Below are 16,291 nucleotides of genomic sequence, written 5' to 3' on the forward strand. Positions count from 1 at the left end.
AAAAAGTCTTCCCTATATTAGGAATTAGGGTGTGAGATATACCCATCTATCTGCCTTCCAAGTGTATATTCAAAAAGAGGATTTGACAATGAGGCGCAAACCTGCTATCCTTGTTCTATTAGCAGAAGATGAGAAGCACTGGCCCACAGTATTTAGAAGGGAATAGGTCATGACTCAAGAAATTGAATACAGGAACATGATCTATACTATAAAAGTGATGCAGCATCAGAAATGCACAGGCTCAGAAAATAGACCATTCATAGATCCTTCCTGGGAAAATAATCGTTGCAAAGATACTTCAGAGCCTCGAAAGATGAGCTAAAGATCAAGAATTTGAAAAGGGGAAATCATGGCATGAAAAACTGGCGTGCATTCCCTGGGGGGCATCTACAGGAGCCCTATTCAACTTGTTTCAAAGCTCTTGAGGCGCATTTTCATCTCAGCAAACTGTCTTCTGATTAAGTATATTGACTGTTTTGTTCACAGCTGTACTCCCGGGGCCTACAACAGTGCCTGGCATGGAGCAGACACTCAATATACATTTGTTGTAGAACTAACCTCCAACATCAGTGAACAGGTAGCCCTGTCGAAGCGGTGCTTGCTCCTTTCCCATTGGGATCTGGATGTAGCTTCAGTGCAGACAAGGCTGCTATAAACTGTTATCCCCCATTAAGCCTCTTCTTCAGGAAAAATTTACCAACCAGTCACAAGCCCAATTAAATGCCATAACTCCTTGGAAAGCACTAACCTATGCCAGGAAATGAGACTGTAAGGAAATACCTCAAGACATGTGTGGCTGTCTTTCCGTGGGGACTTTTCACTCCTCCTTTCTACTTTTCTGTTTGTTTCCCCATGTATTGTTTTATAGTTAAAAACTATTTTCCCGTGCGCCCTCTGAATATGATGTTCCGTCATCTCTACAGAAACCCTCCTAGGGTTTCTGCCTTAGATCTCTCTTTGAGGGATGAACACAGCAGGGCTCTAGAAAGCTTATTAGGAGTTAAATTCTGTCCCCACCAAATTCATATTTGATGTCTTCACACCCAGTATCTCAAAATGTGACCTTATTTGGAAGTAGTCATTCTAAATGTAATTAGTTAAGATAAAGCCATACTGGAGTAGGGTGTGCTCTGAATCCAATATGACTGGTATTTTTTCCTTAACAAATGGAGACAGATGCACACAGGGATAAACCATGTGAATATGAAGGCAGAGATAAGGAAGTGGGGTACATCTACAACCCAAGGAGTGCCAAAGATTGCCAGCAAACCACCAGAAGCTAGGGGAGGGCAAGGAACAGATTCTCCCTCAATGCCCTCGGAAAGAACCAACCCTGCTGACACCTTTATCTCAGGCTTCCAGCCTCCAGGACTGAGACGATCAACTTCTGTTGTTTTAGCCACTCACTTTGTGGTCTTTGTTATGGCGACTCCAAGGAACCCATCCAGCTCATTGCTTCCCTGGCAGTTGTCAGCGCTATGGCTGCCTCTACTTCCTCATTTCATCTTGCTCTACTCTCTTTCCATCTGGGTCCAGGTTCCACTGCAGGGCTGGATGTAACTGACAGAGTCAGTATCTTTGGTGGTCTAGAGTGCAGAGACCACTGGACTGAATGAGGTGGACAGCAGCAAGAGGAAGGGGAACCTAAGAGATGATTGGTGTCTGCACTGTGGTCAAGGGGGATAGTCCAAAGTACATTTTTGGTACAAAAAGTGGGACAAGGGAGGAGGGCTAGGGATGGGGAATGGGAGAAAGGTAAGACTGAAATAGGAAAGTAACTTTGCAGCTGAGAGGATGAGGGCAGGTGGAGGAGTGAGGGATGAAAGGGGAAGAGTGGGTTCAGGATGAAAACCGCAGAGAATCTAGGGGTTCAGGTGCTTGATTTCAAGAGGCCCCAGTTGATGGAGACATCCTAGTGGCTTCAAGGACTCAGTGGGTCTGGGAGACTCCTTCCGTGTCATTTCTGTGAGTTGTCATTCTCTCCTGGTGTCCATTTCCTACCTCCTGGCATGCCAGGACAACTATGGTGCCTCAGCAATGAGGGCCCCACTCCCAGCTGGCCCTCATTGGGGTAGGGATTGGAGTCCTTTCCAGATGTGGGAAGGCAGTTTCAAGAGATTCAATGTAGGGCAGTGGTCAAGAACACAGGCTTGGCCGGGCGCAGTGGTTCACGCCTGTAATCCCAGCACTTTGGGAGGCTGAGGTGAGCAGATTGCCTGAGGTCAGGAGTTCTAGACCAACCTGGCCAACATGGTGAAACCCTATCTCTACTAAAAATACAAAAATTAGCTGGGTGTGGTGGCATATGCCTGTAATCCCAGTTACTTGGGAGGCTGAGGCAGGAGAATTGTTTGAACCCCGGAGGCGGAAGTTGCAATGAGCCGAGATCATGCCACTGTACTCCAGCCTGGGCAACAGAGTGAGACTCCTTCTCAATAAATAAATAATAAATAATTTTAAAAAAGAGCACAGGCTCTGGACCCATGCTACAGTGCTGTGGAATCTAGTAACCTGTCTGGTCCCTTCTTGGGAAAAGCGGGGAACATCCAGTGGACAGGAGCTGGCATGACCTCCAGGTTATTGTGTTCTACCCTGATAGGCTGAGGCTCAGGCAACCTGTCTGGGAAAAAAAAAAAAAAAAAAGTTCTCAAACTTGAGTGGGTGTCAGCATCCCCTGGGGGACTTGCTAGGACCCAGATGACTGACCTCACTCAGAGTTTCTGGTCTAGTCAGTCTAGGTTGGGGCCCAAGGATTTGCTTTTTGAGGGGTTTCCCATGACGCTGATGTAACTGGCTCAGCGCCACACTTGGAGAACCACCGGCAAGAGAGATGTTCCTTGTTGTCAACAGCATGGAGATGTTCCATGGGTTCCTGGTGCCTTCTAGGCCCACTACCTCTGGGGACAGTGAGACTGGGACCTGCCTTACCCTGCTGAATTCTAGGGTCAGTAATCTCACTGTTGTAGTCAAAGATCTGCATGAGGGCTCAGAAATGCCGCTGCTGCCACGGAGGATCATCGTAGCTAATTCTTTACATGTCAGGTACTATTCTAAGCATGTAACATATAGACACATTTAATTCACGTAACAAGCCTAGGAAGCATGTACAACATTTGCCGTCATCATCTCCATTTTTCAGGTGGAGAAACTGAGGCTCATAGAGGTTAAGTATGTTGCCCAAGGCCACACAGCTGAGGGCTGACAGAGCTGGGATTTGATCTGGCAGTTTGAGTCCACAGTCCATGCCCTTGTCCTGCATTGTTCCACTGATCATGCGGGAGAAGGGAGGCGAGAAATGACCCTCGTAATATTGGACAGGTTCTCTGGCCTCTCTTTGCCCTCATTCTTACCTCAGAAAAGGAAATAGCTTTTCCAATCTTAGAAGAAAAAAAATACCTTTACCCTAAAAAAATAAGCTGTCAGGATTAATTGGATAACAGCTGTCAAAGTGTTGTAGCTCCTTAGAGGATGGTAAAAGAGGAGGAATAATTATTGTGCTATTTTCTATGCAGACCCTAGTACATTTGGGGGAGTCAATAAGTGTCTAATGATATTCTTGGGAATTAGCAGTGATGGAAAGGAAATGGCTCAGGCTAGAGGAGCTTGTTGGAGTTGGGCAGACGGAGAATCTTCATGTTTAATGGCTAGTGGCCAAGACCTCCTGCCCCTGAGAGAGGTAGGCAGGGCGTGGCCCAGGGTAGGAGGTAGGTTAACAAGTTAGCACCCCTGTGGTAACACCATTCATTGATTCGCCCAAGTTTATGGGCCCCTGCCCTATCAGGGCTGGGGAATTAGAGACCAACTAGTCCAGTGTTTCTCAAAGTGTGGCCCACAGATCGGTTCCATCAGCATCACTTAGAAACTTGTTAGACGTGCAGATTCTTGAACTCCACCCCCAATCTACTGGGTATGGAACCCAGCACAGTTTAACAAGCTTACCGGGTAATTCTGACGCACACTGTGATTTGGGAACCACTGTTTCAGAGGGAAATGATACTGATCTTGGAGTCAGATACACCTCAATTTGAATGCTGGCACTACCACCCTTTGGCTGTGTAAATCTGGGCAAGTCAAGGCACCTCTCTAAATATCAAATTCCTTATATATAAACTGAAGGGTGAGAGGTTAGAGAGGTGGTCTATAAGGCACTTGCATTCTGTCTGCTAATCCAGAAGGGAGAAATTGTCTTGTTCCTTGGCTTTGAAACTGGCTATTTCATCTGCATGGAACATTCTTTCTGTTCCATGTTCCCCTGTCTGACACCTACATAACTTAGACCTCAGCCTACAGTTTATTTGCTCCAGAAAGTTGTAGGTTTTTCTTTTTATACTTCTTCCTCCAAATCAAGTCTGGGTTCTTGCCTTGTCATAGAACTTTCCACATTCCTGTAATGGCTCTTTAGAAGACTGTAATCTCTAAGAGGATAAAAACTCTTCATGCTGACTGCTGTTCCCCTAGTTCAGACACGTAGTAGGTACGTAAATAATACTTGTGGTTAGAACAAATTTTATTAACTTGATGAAATGCTTGACTCTGGTGGATTTCATAAGGAAACTGATGGAGGGGTTAGCCTTCATGCATGGAACCACCTTGGGGAAACTGAGGCATAGAGGTACCAGTAGAGTTATGGATGCAGTGGCGGAGAGAAGCCAGGGGAGAAAGCCAGCTCCAGCGGTTGAGGATTTGAGAGGCGGGTGCTGTGGAATTGGGGGCAATCTTTAGCAGACCTCCATGAGGCTCAGGGGTCCACCTGGTATCAGCATTAGATGGTGTGATACACTTACCTTCAATGCTTGCAGCATGGGCTGCCAGTGAAGAGAAAAATAATGTGATGGCGTCTGGGCAGCACACATGGTAAGAAGTCACTCCTAGTATCTCCAGGGCAGGCGTTTTGCTAAGCTCAGAGTAACTCTTAGCTTCTGTTTATTACTTATTTATATATTTATCTTGGACAGGGTTATGGACCTCTTTGAGAAAGAGATGGATGCTCTCCCCAGGAAGAAAAAAAGAGCACAAAGACACAAATATTCCCCACTGTCGACCTTGCCACTCACTGGGTATGTGAGGAGGTTGCTTTCAGACCCAGTCGTGGTATGGGAGATAAAAGCCTCAGGTGAGGGGAAGGGTAGACTTAAATACTTGATGTCTCTCCAAGCCCTGAGATTTTTAAAGTTTGGCAATAATAGCGATGACCCAATTTAGTAATGTGAAGGCAAGACAGCACCATTTTAACAGGATTAGTCATCTCTTCGTTTTGCTGTCTTTTCTCCCCCTTTCCATTTGTATCTTTTCCCATTGCAAATATACGAGGTAATAATCCAGTATTTTCTATGGAGCATGGCAAACATGATATATATAAGGCACCGTTGAACATTCTGAGTGTAATTGGAGCATAAATGTAACTAATCAAAATATTATCATGCCAACGGATGTGTGAAGAGTTTGGAGATTTTACGATATATGTATTTTAGTTCCATGTCGTTTCCATGTAGAGCTGCAGAAGCAAAGGACTCAGCCCAATGAATGTTAAGAACAATTTGGGGTCTGACAATGTTCCCAGCAGCCCTGTTGTTCTTTTTACTCTTAATATGGCAGCAGCTTGACGACTAGACTTAATTTTTGTTCATTCTTTCCATTCTTTACCCCTCTTCCTGCCTGAACCAGCTCCCCAGGGCAAGGTCAGCTAATCCAGGGAGTTCATGATCACTCCTTGTCATCAGACACAATGTACCCGCTTGTGGCGTGCAGCCCAGCAGCTCAGTGAGAATTAGAACTTCCTAGGTTTGAATCCTGGCTCTGCCACCAGCTGTGTGGCCTTGAAAAAGTCACTTAAGCTCTCTGTTTCTCAGTTTGCCCATCCGTGAAAGAAGAATGATAGTAGTGACTACCTCACAGGGTTTGTGTTAGAATTAAGCAAATGAATCTAAGTAAATCATGATAGTATGTGTTGACTGTTGTTATTGGTAAGAGCAGGAGTGACTGAGAAGATAAGTAAATTCTCATGAGAACACAAAAAGTACTGGGTTCTTTTGGGAACAAGACCCAAGGAGAAAGATCTCTCCTTCCCACCCCTTCTTCAGAGGGAGTCTAGGTAGAAAATCCAAGTCAGCCTGGGCTCCTAACTTACCACTAACTAGTCAGGTAAAGTCACTGTAAAGTCTTGGAAACAGACTTCTGTAGCTGGAAGGAACTTCAAAACCTCTACCTGTATATATACCTGTTTTGCAGGTGAAGAAACATACAGAATTCTTGCTTACAGGGCAGTGTGTGGTTAAAATGGGTGCATAGGAAGAGGTGAGGAGTTTGAAGGGAGAGTGGCATTATCTGACCTTCAGTTTCATCTGGACTTTGCCAAATGAGTTGTCTGTTTCCAACATCAAAGAGCAAATTGGACAAGATCTTATGTTTTACAGTTTATGTTGCTGAGTTGTCATTCTGTTGTGTTTTGGGTTCCATTGTTTTTCCTACAATAACATTTAGTTTTGCTCCTGGGAGATTGAATTGAATGTTGGGGAAGGCAAGTTATTAAGTGATAAAGAGATGCAGGTCCCAGTATGCCCTGCAGCATTGTCTCTGGGTCTGTTTTCATCACATGATCATTGGAAGGACCAAAAGAAGTACCTTGTGTAAAAAGTCTTTATTTTCACTTTTGCTTTTGTTTGGGAGGTCAGGAGGGATGCGAGCTTATGTAGGGGTTGCATGTAGTTTAGGTGGTATCCTGCTTTGTCTCCATAATCTTTTGCCTCTTCTCTCCCCCTGCTCAGTACCCCTTCCCTCGCCTGAATTTCGTGTCTCCGGCTTCTCTATCTGCCTCTTTCTCTTGTTCCCCTTCCTCCCTTCTTCCCTTCCATCCATCCTCTTCCCCCTTTTCCCTCCTATCTTCATCTTATTTTTCATTACTCTTTTGTTTTCTCCTTCTTTTCTTACTTCGTCCCCTTCTCTGTTCCTTCTTTCTCTTGTGTCTCTCCCTCTTCCTCTCTGCCTTCCTCTTTGTCTCAGAAAGTGTAGAAGAATGCAGGGGGGTTGGGAATTGGTCTTTGAGGAAAAGACCCAAGTGTACACAAACTCCTTGCCTGACTCTGCTGGCATTAGGGTATCCAGCACAGGTTAGCAGAGCCTCTCCACCAGTGTCTTCAAATCCAATCACTGGAGGCTAATACCATATTTAAACTACATTATCCACAGCTACATGGATTATTAGATAGTTGTTTCTTCAAAAATTGCCTTAACAAATTTGCATATGAAATGCTGAAACCCCAACTTACTGGTCTGAATGAATGATTTCAGAAATGCTGATTACTTGTTCATGCAAACTGACAAAATGTTCACAATATTCAATTCCTTTGAAGTTTCACGATGTATTTTTTTTTTTGTTTTAAATAGATATATATCCATTAAGCTCTAAATTAACGCCACCTCCCCATTTCTGGTATATTAGAAAAGCAGCCGATTTCTTTTTTTTTGACACTCGATAATTAGATTGCTCTCATAGATAATATGAATAACGTTGAATGATATGTTTATTGGTATGGCTATTGGTTTATTGTTATGTTTGCGATTGGTTCGATGGTTACTAGTTTTCATGGTAATACTGTTAGCACTATCTGCTTCTCTTGCACCTACATTTTCTTATTTGAAAGTGCATTGTGCCTTTTGATGTCTTTGTGCTGCTTTCACTTTTATTATGACTAGACAGCTAAATTTCATCATTATGGACTTTTAAATTAGATCCTGTTTAAAATACCTATAATGGAAGTAGGTACTCTGAAGTATAGGAACAACAATTCAGAAGTGGCTGTTTCCTGGACATTAGTGAAAGCCATGTAGGGAAAGTGATATTTAAGTAGTTTAATGAAGGACCATGGCTGAGCTGGGTGGCGTGGATTTCAGGAGGGGTATTGCCTGGGCAAAAGCCCAGAGGCAGGGGCATGCGTAGGATGTTTGGAGTGTGTATTAGTTTCCTGTTGCTGCTGTAACAAATTACCACAAATTTAGTGGCCAAAACCCCACACATTTTAATCTGGACATCAGAAGTCCTAAGTGGGTCACACTGGGGTAAATTCAAGGTGTCGGGGCTGCATTCTTTTCTGGAGGCTCTGGGGGAGAGTTTGTTTTCTCGCCTTTTATAGTTTTTGCTGGGCACCTGCATTTTTTGGTTCATGGCTCCTTCTTTCATCTCAAAGCAAGCAGCATAGCCTCCTCAGCTTTTCAACTCTGATTCTGACTCTCCTGGCCCCCTTGTCCGCTTACAGGGACGCTTGTGATTACATTGTGCTCAGCTGCAAAATCCAGAATAATCTCCCCATCTCAAGGGTATCTAGTTAATAACCTTAATTCCATCCATCTGAACCTTAATTCTCTTGCCATGAAAGGTAACATATTTACAGGTTTCAAATATTAGGATGTGGACATCTTTGGGAGGCCCTTATTCTGTCTACCATAAAGTGGCTGAGAATTGTGCGTGTGGGGGAGGGTGGGGGAGATAGCCTTCATATACGAGGCAGGAAGGGTGGGGGTCAGGATGTGCAAGGCTCCACATATCCCCGTGAAGGACCTTGGACTTTATAGGAAATGGGGAATTTCTTATAAAGGAGGACCTCAATGGAAGTTGAGAACATGTCACGGTTGGTTTTGTGTCTCAGAAAGATGGTGCTGACTACTGTTTTTTTGGAGGGTGAGAGAATCAAGGACTAGACTGCTTAGGAGGTCGTTGCAAAAGTTCACAAAATAAACAAAAGTTCCTGACAGAATTGCCGTAGACCTGAATTAGGCCAGTGCCAAGGGAGTGGAAAGGAAGAAGATGGTCAGAGAAATGAGAGGAGGAGGCATCCCTGGACCTTGATGCCTTATCAGTTGTGGGAGGTGGGAATGGAGCAGCAGATTTTACCCTGCTTCTCAATGGATTTCTTAATATTTTCTTCTTCAATCTATTAAGGTCTCCCTGCTACACTGAAATAAAACTTTAGGGATATGGGGAAGATAGAAAAGAAGCTATTTTTGAGGACCTGCAATGCAGCGATACTTATCTAGACACTTTACAAATAGTAGTTGTATTAATCCTCGTGTCCCCAATGTGAGATGTGTTTTATAGCCATTTTATAGAAGATGATACTTGAGAGTCAAAGAGTTAAGTGATTTGTTTAAGATCATCAGAGAGAAGAGATGTATCTTGGGTTCCAGTTTATCCCAGGGGCCCCTTATTAGGAGCATCCTACATTGTCCTTGCTCACCAGGGCTTGGGGCTCAACAAGCAGTTGTTGAACTGCATGTCAAAGCTGAGGCTGGGAATGCCCAACGTGTGTGCACATGCTTCCCCTAAGTCATGTGACATGTAGAATGCCTAGGGCCTCTATGCTTCCTGAAGGCAACATTTGTTCTTTTCCCTCTTAAATGGCTATCTGGGAAATCACTTCTGAGGCTGTACAGCTTGGGCAAGGAAGGGTAGAGTTGTCTGTGGCAGAAACTGAAATTGGAATCAGAAACTCTGAGTCTAAATCTTCATTGTGTTGGTTGACCTTGGCCAAGTTACTTGTTTCCCTGCTGGAGTTTATAAAATGAGTAGGTTGGGTTAGTTAAGCTCCTGTGACTCACCTGAATGTAATTTGTTATGCTTTGATAAGTAATCCACAACTTCTAGACCAGTGCTATCCAACAGAAATTTCTGTGACAATGGATGTATTCTACATCAGCACTGTCCAATATGGTATCCACCAGTCATGTGTGTCTGCTGGGCACTTAAAATGTGGCTAGTATCCCTAAGGAAATGATTCTTTTCTACTTAATTTTAATTATTTTAAATAGGCATATGGTGTTACTAGCTACTGGTTAGGACAGTGCATTTCTAGACCCTGTAGTCTCTGCTTTCTAAGAAGCAATAATTGATTTGAGTATTTACCACTTTCTGGCTACGTGGCTTTAGGAAAATGACTTCACCTTTCTGTTCCTTCGTATTCCTTGCTTTAAAACAGAGATAGCATGGCACCACCTCATTAGGGTGTTAAACAATGCTTAGATCAATGCCTGTCGCATAATAAGTTCTCAGTAAACATTAGGTTTTATAAACTGCATTGGGCTCACTGTTACCTGCTATTGGCTATCTGTTATAAAATTAGCATTTATTAAGTACCATTTTTACTTAATATTCACAGAAAACAAACAACTTTGATCTGTAGGTTTCATTATCCCATTTTATAGATGGGGACATTGAGGCCCAGGGAATTTTAGTGACTTGCTCAAAGTTACACAACTAAGAAACGACAGAAGCGGGAGTAAAACCCAGTTTCCTTGACTGAAGATCCAGGATTCGTTTCGTGCCACCACAGCTGCTTGGCTTTTGGTAGCATTTGAGGCCCCACCAGCATCCATTCCCTTCAAGTGGGTGCTGGCACTGGGAGCTGGCGGGGCCACCTGTCTGCAGGGACCGCGCTGAGCTCTTGGTGCCCAAGGCCCTCAGCTGCCAGTCGCCCGAGCACACTCATGTAATCTTAATGAACAATGTGCAAAGCCATTAAAAACTCAATTAGGACTTTCTTTTTACTGCCGACGTGAGGAAATGCAATCCTGAGGTGCTCATGTGTAAACACAATAGCCGCCATCTGCTATGGAGAAGCGTTTTGCCTCCAAAAAGGGGATCTTTGTTGCAGACACATCAATAACGAGGCGCTTATCAAGGCATTATTATGCACGAAGGGGAAAAATGCAAAATTTATCACCAGCCAGAGAGTACTTCCTGGTTTAATTCCACAACTTTCAGTGCTATGTATAATAACTATGAGGAAACTAATGCTGTTTTATGTTCCTTATCACGTTAGTAGACTTTTTTTTTTTTAAGGGAGAAGGGAAAAGAATGTATTTACAGTCTTTCTCTTTCTTGTTTCTGACTGATCTTGGCGTAATGACCAGCTCAGTTTTGATCTCCGGGAAACTGACAGCCCTGGGATGATATTAATTATGCCAACCTGTTGATCAAAGCGGGACCCACAGGGTTGATGATATACAAGGGTTTTCACTCCTGAACAGTCTCTAGTGGAGGGCTTGGGCTCAACTGGCAGATACGGCTCCCTTCCTTTCTGGAGGGTGTGATCAGACCTGTATAAGGTGGGCTACATGTGCAAGGGGCTAGAGATGGCCACTGGATCCCACCCCCAAGACCTTACACTAGCATTGCTGGATGTTTCTGTGCCTTTGCCTGGGCTGTTCTCTCTATTTCAAATGCCTCCCAAGTTACCCCCCGGGCTTGCTGCTCTTCATGATATCCTTACGTAGACTGTCTTGCACCTTTGCTTAGTAGCTACTGTTCCACATCCTATTGCCTTGAATAAAGGGACTTGTAGCTGAATGACAGTTTATTCCCTCTTTACTTAAAATCCAAGATGAGTGCTCCTAATAGGTGAGTAGCCTTCTGTGTGGTTGTGCTCATTCAGGGACCTGGTTTCTTTTATGGTGCTCTGCCCTCCCCTAGGCTCCTGAGATCCAGGACATTCAGCTGGTAGATGGGAAAATAGAATGGGCCAATGATTCTCACCACTTTATGTACATGCAGATCCCCTGGGGATCTTGATAAAATGCAGATCCAGACTCATTAGGCCTGGGGGTGGATATCAGATTCTTGTTTCTCACAAGCTCCCAGGTGACACTGGGATGGCTGGTCCAAGGACTAGTCTTTGAGAGGCAAGATCATTTAGTATGGAGGTGTGGGAATGAGAGGGAGGCAGCTTTTACCGACCAGGCCTGGAAAGTGGCAAACGTCATACTCATGCCCCATTATCTAGAACTCAGTTGCACGTCCCCACCAAATGCTAAAGGGAGGCTGGAAGACGTAATCTAGCTGTGTGCCCAGAACAATGTTACAGGGTTGTACATGAAGCTACATGGAACAGGGCAATCTCTACCTCCTCAGCGAGCCTGCCCTGCTACTGAAGCTAGGATGGAAAGAAGTGGGAACATGAGCTGGTGAAAGGAAAACCTTCCCAAGTCTCTCTACAGTAGATTGTAAGGAGCCAAGGGTACATGTGCCTGCGGTGTGAATTGGCAGGAGGACAGCAGCTGAAATGTGCATGCGGGTATCATGGGATTCAGAAAGGAGAGAGACACTTTGCTTCTCAGGCTGCTTCCTCTGCTGGGAGATGTGCTACTCCTCAGTGGCAGAGACAGTTACAAACCCTTTGTGGGGCTTGTGAGTTGCTGCTTACCTATTCAAGGAAACCTTCTGGAACCCTGTGGCATGTAGGCCAGCAGACAGATATGGGCATGGATGCAGGCTCTGTCTCATCTCTACGCCTCAATTTCTGCCCCTGTAGTTGCTCCTTTTTAGCTGCCCCATTGCGAGTTTATGGTAATTTGATAACTTCCCTGACAGACAGGCATCTCTCCACTTACCTTGTGTTACTGCAAGGCCATAAAACTAGGAAGCTTTACTCCCTTGGAAACACTGGCAAAGATACCCACACCTTTGTTCCACTTCCAGTGGCTCCTTCCCCAGGCGGTGCTACATATTCTGAAATCATGACTTTTGCAGCCATATGGATGGAACTAGAGACAATAATCTTAAGTGAAGTAACTCCAAAACAGAAAATCAATACGGCCTGTTCTCACTTAGAAGTGGTAGCTAAATAATGCGTACACATGGATGCAGAGTGTGAAATGATATACATTGGAGGCTTGGAAGGGTGGGAGGGGGGTGAGAAATGAGAAATTACTTAATGGATACAATATACATTATTTGGTTGCTAGTCACACTAAAAGGCCAGACTTCGCCACTATGCAGCATGTCCATGTAACACAGCTGAACTTGTATCCCTTATATTTACACAAACATTTTTCTCATTGGTAGGATGGCAAAAACCTGTTAGCCACTGGCTCATGTTTCTCTGTGCTTTTCACCAGGCTGCTTTGTGGTACAAGCCCACCCAGCTATCCTAAGTGGTCATCCCAGTAAGACAGCTGTGGCCCTAGGGATCTGGGCAGAGTTGGAGGGTGGGTCCGTGGCCGTTCCCCTGCTCTGCATGGTGCTTCAGGGGGAACATGCAGAAAGTCTGATTTGGCCTTAAGTCCAAGTTACTTTGTGAATAATGATGTGGAGGTTTTGAACTCCTCTCTCTCTGTTTCTCTCTTTCTCTCTCTCTCGTGTCTGTTTTTAAATTCACTCAGAACCTGCAGGAGACAGGATTTGATTGGTACCTTCTAGAATCCCAAGAAGTTACGGGTTTCCCAGCACTTATTAACTGGGAGCTGTTAGTCTTTTTGGTATTAGAGTGAAAGAATTAGGTGACTTTTAGCTATTGAAGTAGCTCACCTTGGCTGAGGATAAGTGGTCTTAAAGTTTGTTTCTGAATTGAAGATTTTAGTGTTTTTCTAGGTGGAAACATTCCTTCTGGAATCACCTGAGTTTATCTGCTGTGTTTCATGAAGCAGTTTATTTCATAGAATCGTAAGACTCTAAGACACAGAGCTCAGCCCTCCCAGTTGCTTGTGAAATTTCCTTAACTATCTCTTTAATTTGTCCAGCCTCTGTTTTGCCACCTGCATTGATGGGGACTCACTTTATCTCTGGCCAGTCCTTCCTATTTTGCACCAACTTCACTTGTTAGAAAGTTCTTTATACACTGAACTGAAATGTGCCCCCTCATGGTTTCTTTCATGAGTCTGCCCTCTCAGGCAGCTTTATCAATAAGCTATTGTCACAATAAGCTGCATGACATACCGAGAAGAAACTCAGTGGCAAACAATAAGCATTTATTCTAGCTCTCATGGAACTGTGCATTGATTGTAGATTGGCTGATCTAGGTTGGGCTTTTGGGCCATGTGGCTGTGATTCCAGCTGCAGGGGTGGCATGGCTTGGTTCTTTACTATCGGTTCAAGTCAGGTATCTTCCATGTGTGTATTCTTCATCCCAAGCTGAAAGGGGCAGCAGTTACTGGGGGCACATTCTTCTCATGAAAGGTAGCAGTAGTGCAAGACGGTAAGCCCAGCAGGGCAAGCACATTTTAACCTTTGCTTGAGTCATTCTGTTAGCATCCTATTGACCAAAGCAAGTCATATGGTAGAGCCCAAAGTCAAGGGATGGGGATATACCCTCTGTTTCTGCTGGAGGGAACTGCAAAGCCAATGGCAAGGGACATGGATCCAGGAGGGATAAAGAATTGGAAACAACCATTTAATTTGCCAAAACAACTCAAAAGAGGCTCACTTCATCTATACAAGGCAACATTTTGAATGTTTGGAGATGTTTTCTGCCAACAGTAATAGTAGCTATGTTTTCTGCAAATAGCAATAGTAGCACCTTGTAGAAATATTTCATACATGTTACCATCTCTTAGTTCTTAAAACCACCTTATTGAATAGATTTTTTATTCCCAAATACAGAAGAGGATACTCAGGCTCAGAGAGATGTGGCTTTCACAGGGTCACCCAGGCCCTCCTAGACTGACTTGATCTCTGGCCGCTCCTCTGGCCACCATGTTTATGGGTATGACTGGTTTTCAGGAGTATTTTCTTACTTTCTCTTTGTCTCTACTTCCTACCTGCTTTGTGGGTCTCCAGGATCTTTCATGATGGTGAACAGCTCTGGGAGAGCCTCTGGCCAGAAGGCCCACCTTCTCCTGCCAACCCTGAAGGAGAATGATACCCACTGCATCGACTTCCATTACTACTTCTCCAGCCGTGACAGGTCCAGCCCAGGGGCCTTGAACGTCTACGTGAAGGTGAATGGTGGCCCCCAAGGGAACCCCGTCTGGAATGTGTCCGGGGTCGTCACTGAAGGCTGGGTGAAGGCAGAGCTCGCCATCAGCACTTTCTGGCCGCATTTCTATCAGGTATGGCATTTACCATGGTTTTATGTTTGAAAATTAGTGATAAATCTATACACCTCTTGCTCTCCATACAGGTGCTGGGTCTAGAAAGGACTTCATTTATTTACTTGTGTTTACTGGGCTTCTCCTCCTAGCCAAGCTCTGCAGAGGTGACCCAATATAGCCCCTGCCCCACTTGAATTCATTGTTTGTAGGAAAAGACTGATATGTAAATAAAATGACAATATACCAGGATGCGTGTGGCTCCTGACGATGCTGGAGGAACATAAGCACTGATTCCTTTTTATAAAGTCAGTGCTTATGCCATGATGAGGGAGGTTCTAGTACTATCCTATTTTATGGATGAAAAGATTGAGGTTTGGAGAGATGAGTTAACTAGTCAAAGATCACCCTCTGGGGAATGGGGTGTTTGCTAGGGAAGGCAATTAGGATGGTTTGTAAGGGGAGATGACATCTAAGACGAATCTTGAAGAATGAATACAAATTTATTTTAAAAGGCAGGGAGGGAAAGGCATTTGAGTTGTCAAGGACAGTGTATCCGATGAGCTAGAGGGGTGGATGATAGATGATGGCAGAGTTGGAAAGTCTAAGTTGTTTAAGGTACATTGCAAAGGGGACAGACAGGGAAATCAGCCTGCAGGGACAAGCAGATCATGGGGGGCTTTGAATGTCAGGCTAGTGGATGGAACTTAGCTTAAAGCAGTGCTGTTCCTACTGCCCATGGTGAAGGGATGCTTTTCCTCCCCGCTCTTTGTGGAGCAATACTCTTATAAACCGTGGTTAAAAAAAAGAAAATCATGGCAATGCCAAATTGCCGTAACAGTTCCTAAACCTCTCTCTCTTTCCTTCCTTATCTCCTTGTGAACTGATGCACACATTGCACAGATTGGCACCAATCCATAAAGCATGCTTAGAGGAACACTCTCCACATTGTCTTGGCTTGGGGCTGTTGAAAGTTTTATTATTTTTTTAACAATGTTATTAAGGTAAATGTACATATCACAGAACCCACCTATTTTAAGTATGCAATCCCGTGACTTTAGAAAACCTATTGAATTGTGCAACCGTCATCATAAACCAGTCCAGAACATGTTCATCATCCCAGTAAGATACCCTGTGCTCATTTGCAGTTAATCACCACGTGCACTGTTGAAAGGTGTTAGATTAGAGAGTGAGTCAGTCACATCTGCATTTTGGAGAAATTTCTCTAGCATTGGAAGCAGAAGATGAACCAGTGGCTGAGGGCTTCTTAGACTTCCTCCAGGTTAATATCCATGGTACGGTTCTTCCAGATTTTAGTGTCAGGAATACATTTATCTATTGAGATCACTTGTTGGGTTTACCTTAATGAGACAATTCAAGCTTTATTTCCCTTTTGCCTTGGTAACGAGAAATCAGAATTTAATACTCAATTACCCTCAATATTTAACCTGGATTTTTGCCATGCATATTTCAATTTTATCCTCAATGGCTTGTGATT

The 16,291-nt window shown here is 44.1% G+C and overlaps 1 protein-coding gene across 17 annotated transcripts in view; it reads left to right on the top strand.

Moving 5' to 3' along the window:
* Window positions 1-16,291, top strand: part of LOC105496374 (protein tyrosine phosphatase receptor type T) — a 1,121,698-nt gene that overhangs the window by 384,525 nt on the left and 720,882 nt on the right. For all 17 annotated transcript variants that reach the window (XR_011613330.1, XM_071079282.1, XM_071079290.1 and 14 more), the window contains exon 3: window positions 14,543-14,814. Coding sequence is in view for 16 of the 17 variants with exons in the window: in XM_071079282.1 (XP_070935383.1) it covers window positions 14,543-14,814 (272 nt within the window). In the remaining variant the exon portion in view is untranslated. The remainder of the gene's footprint in view (window positions 1-14,542; window positions 14,815-16,291) is intronic.

Source organism: Macaca nemestrina, chromosome 15, assembly GCF_043159975.1.
Source record: "Macaca nemestrina isolate mMacNem1 chromosome 15, mMacNem.hap1, whole genome shotgun sequence".
Lineage (NCBI taxonomy): Eukaryota > Metazoa > Chordata > Mammalia > Primates > Cercopithecidae > Macaca > Macaca nemestrina.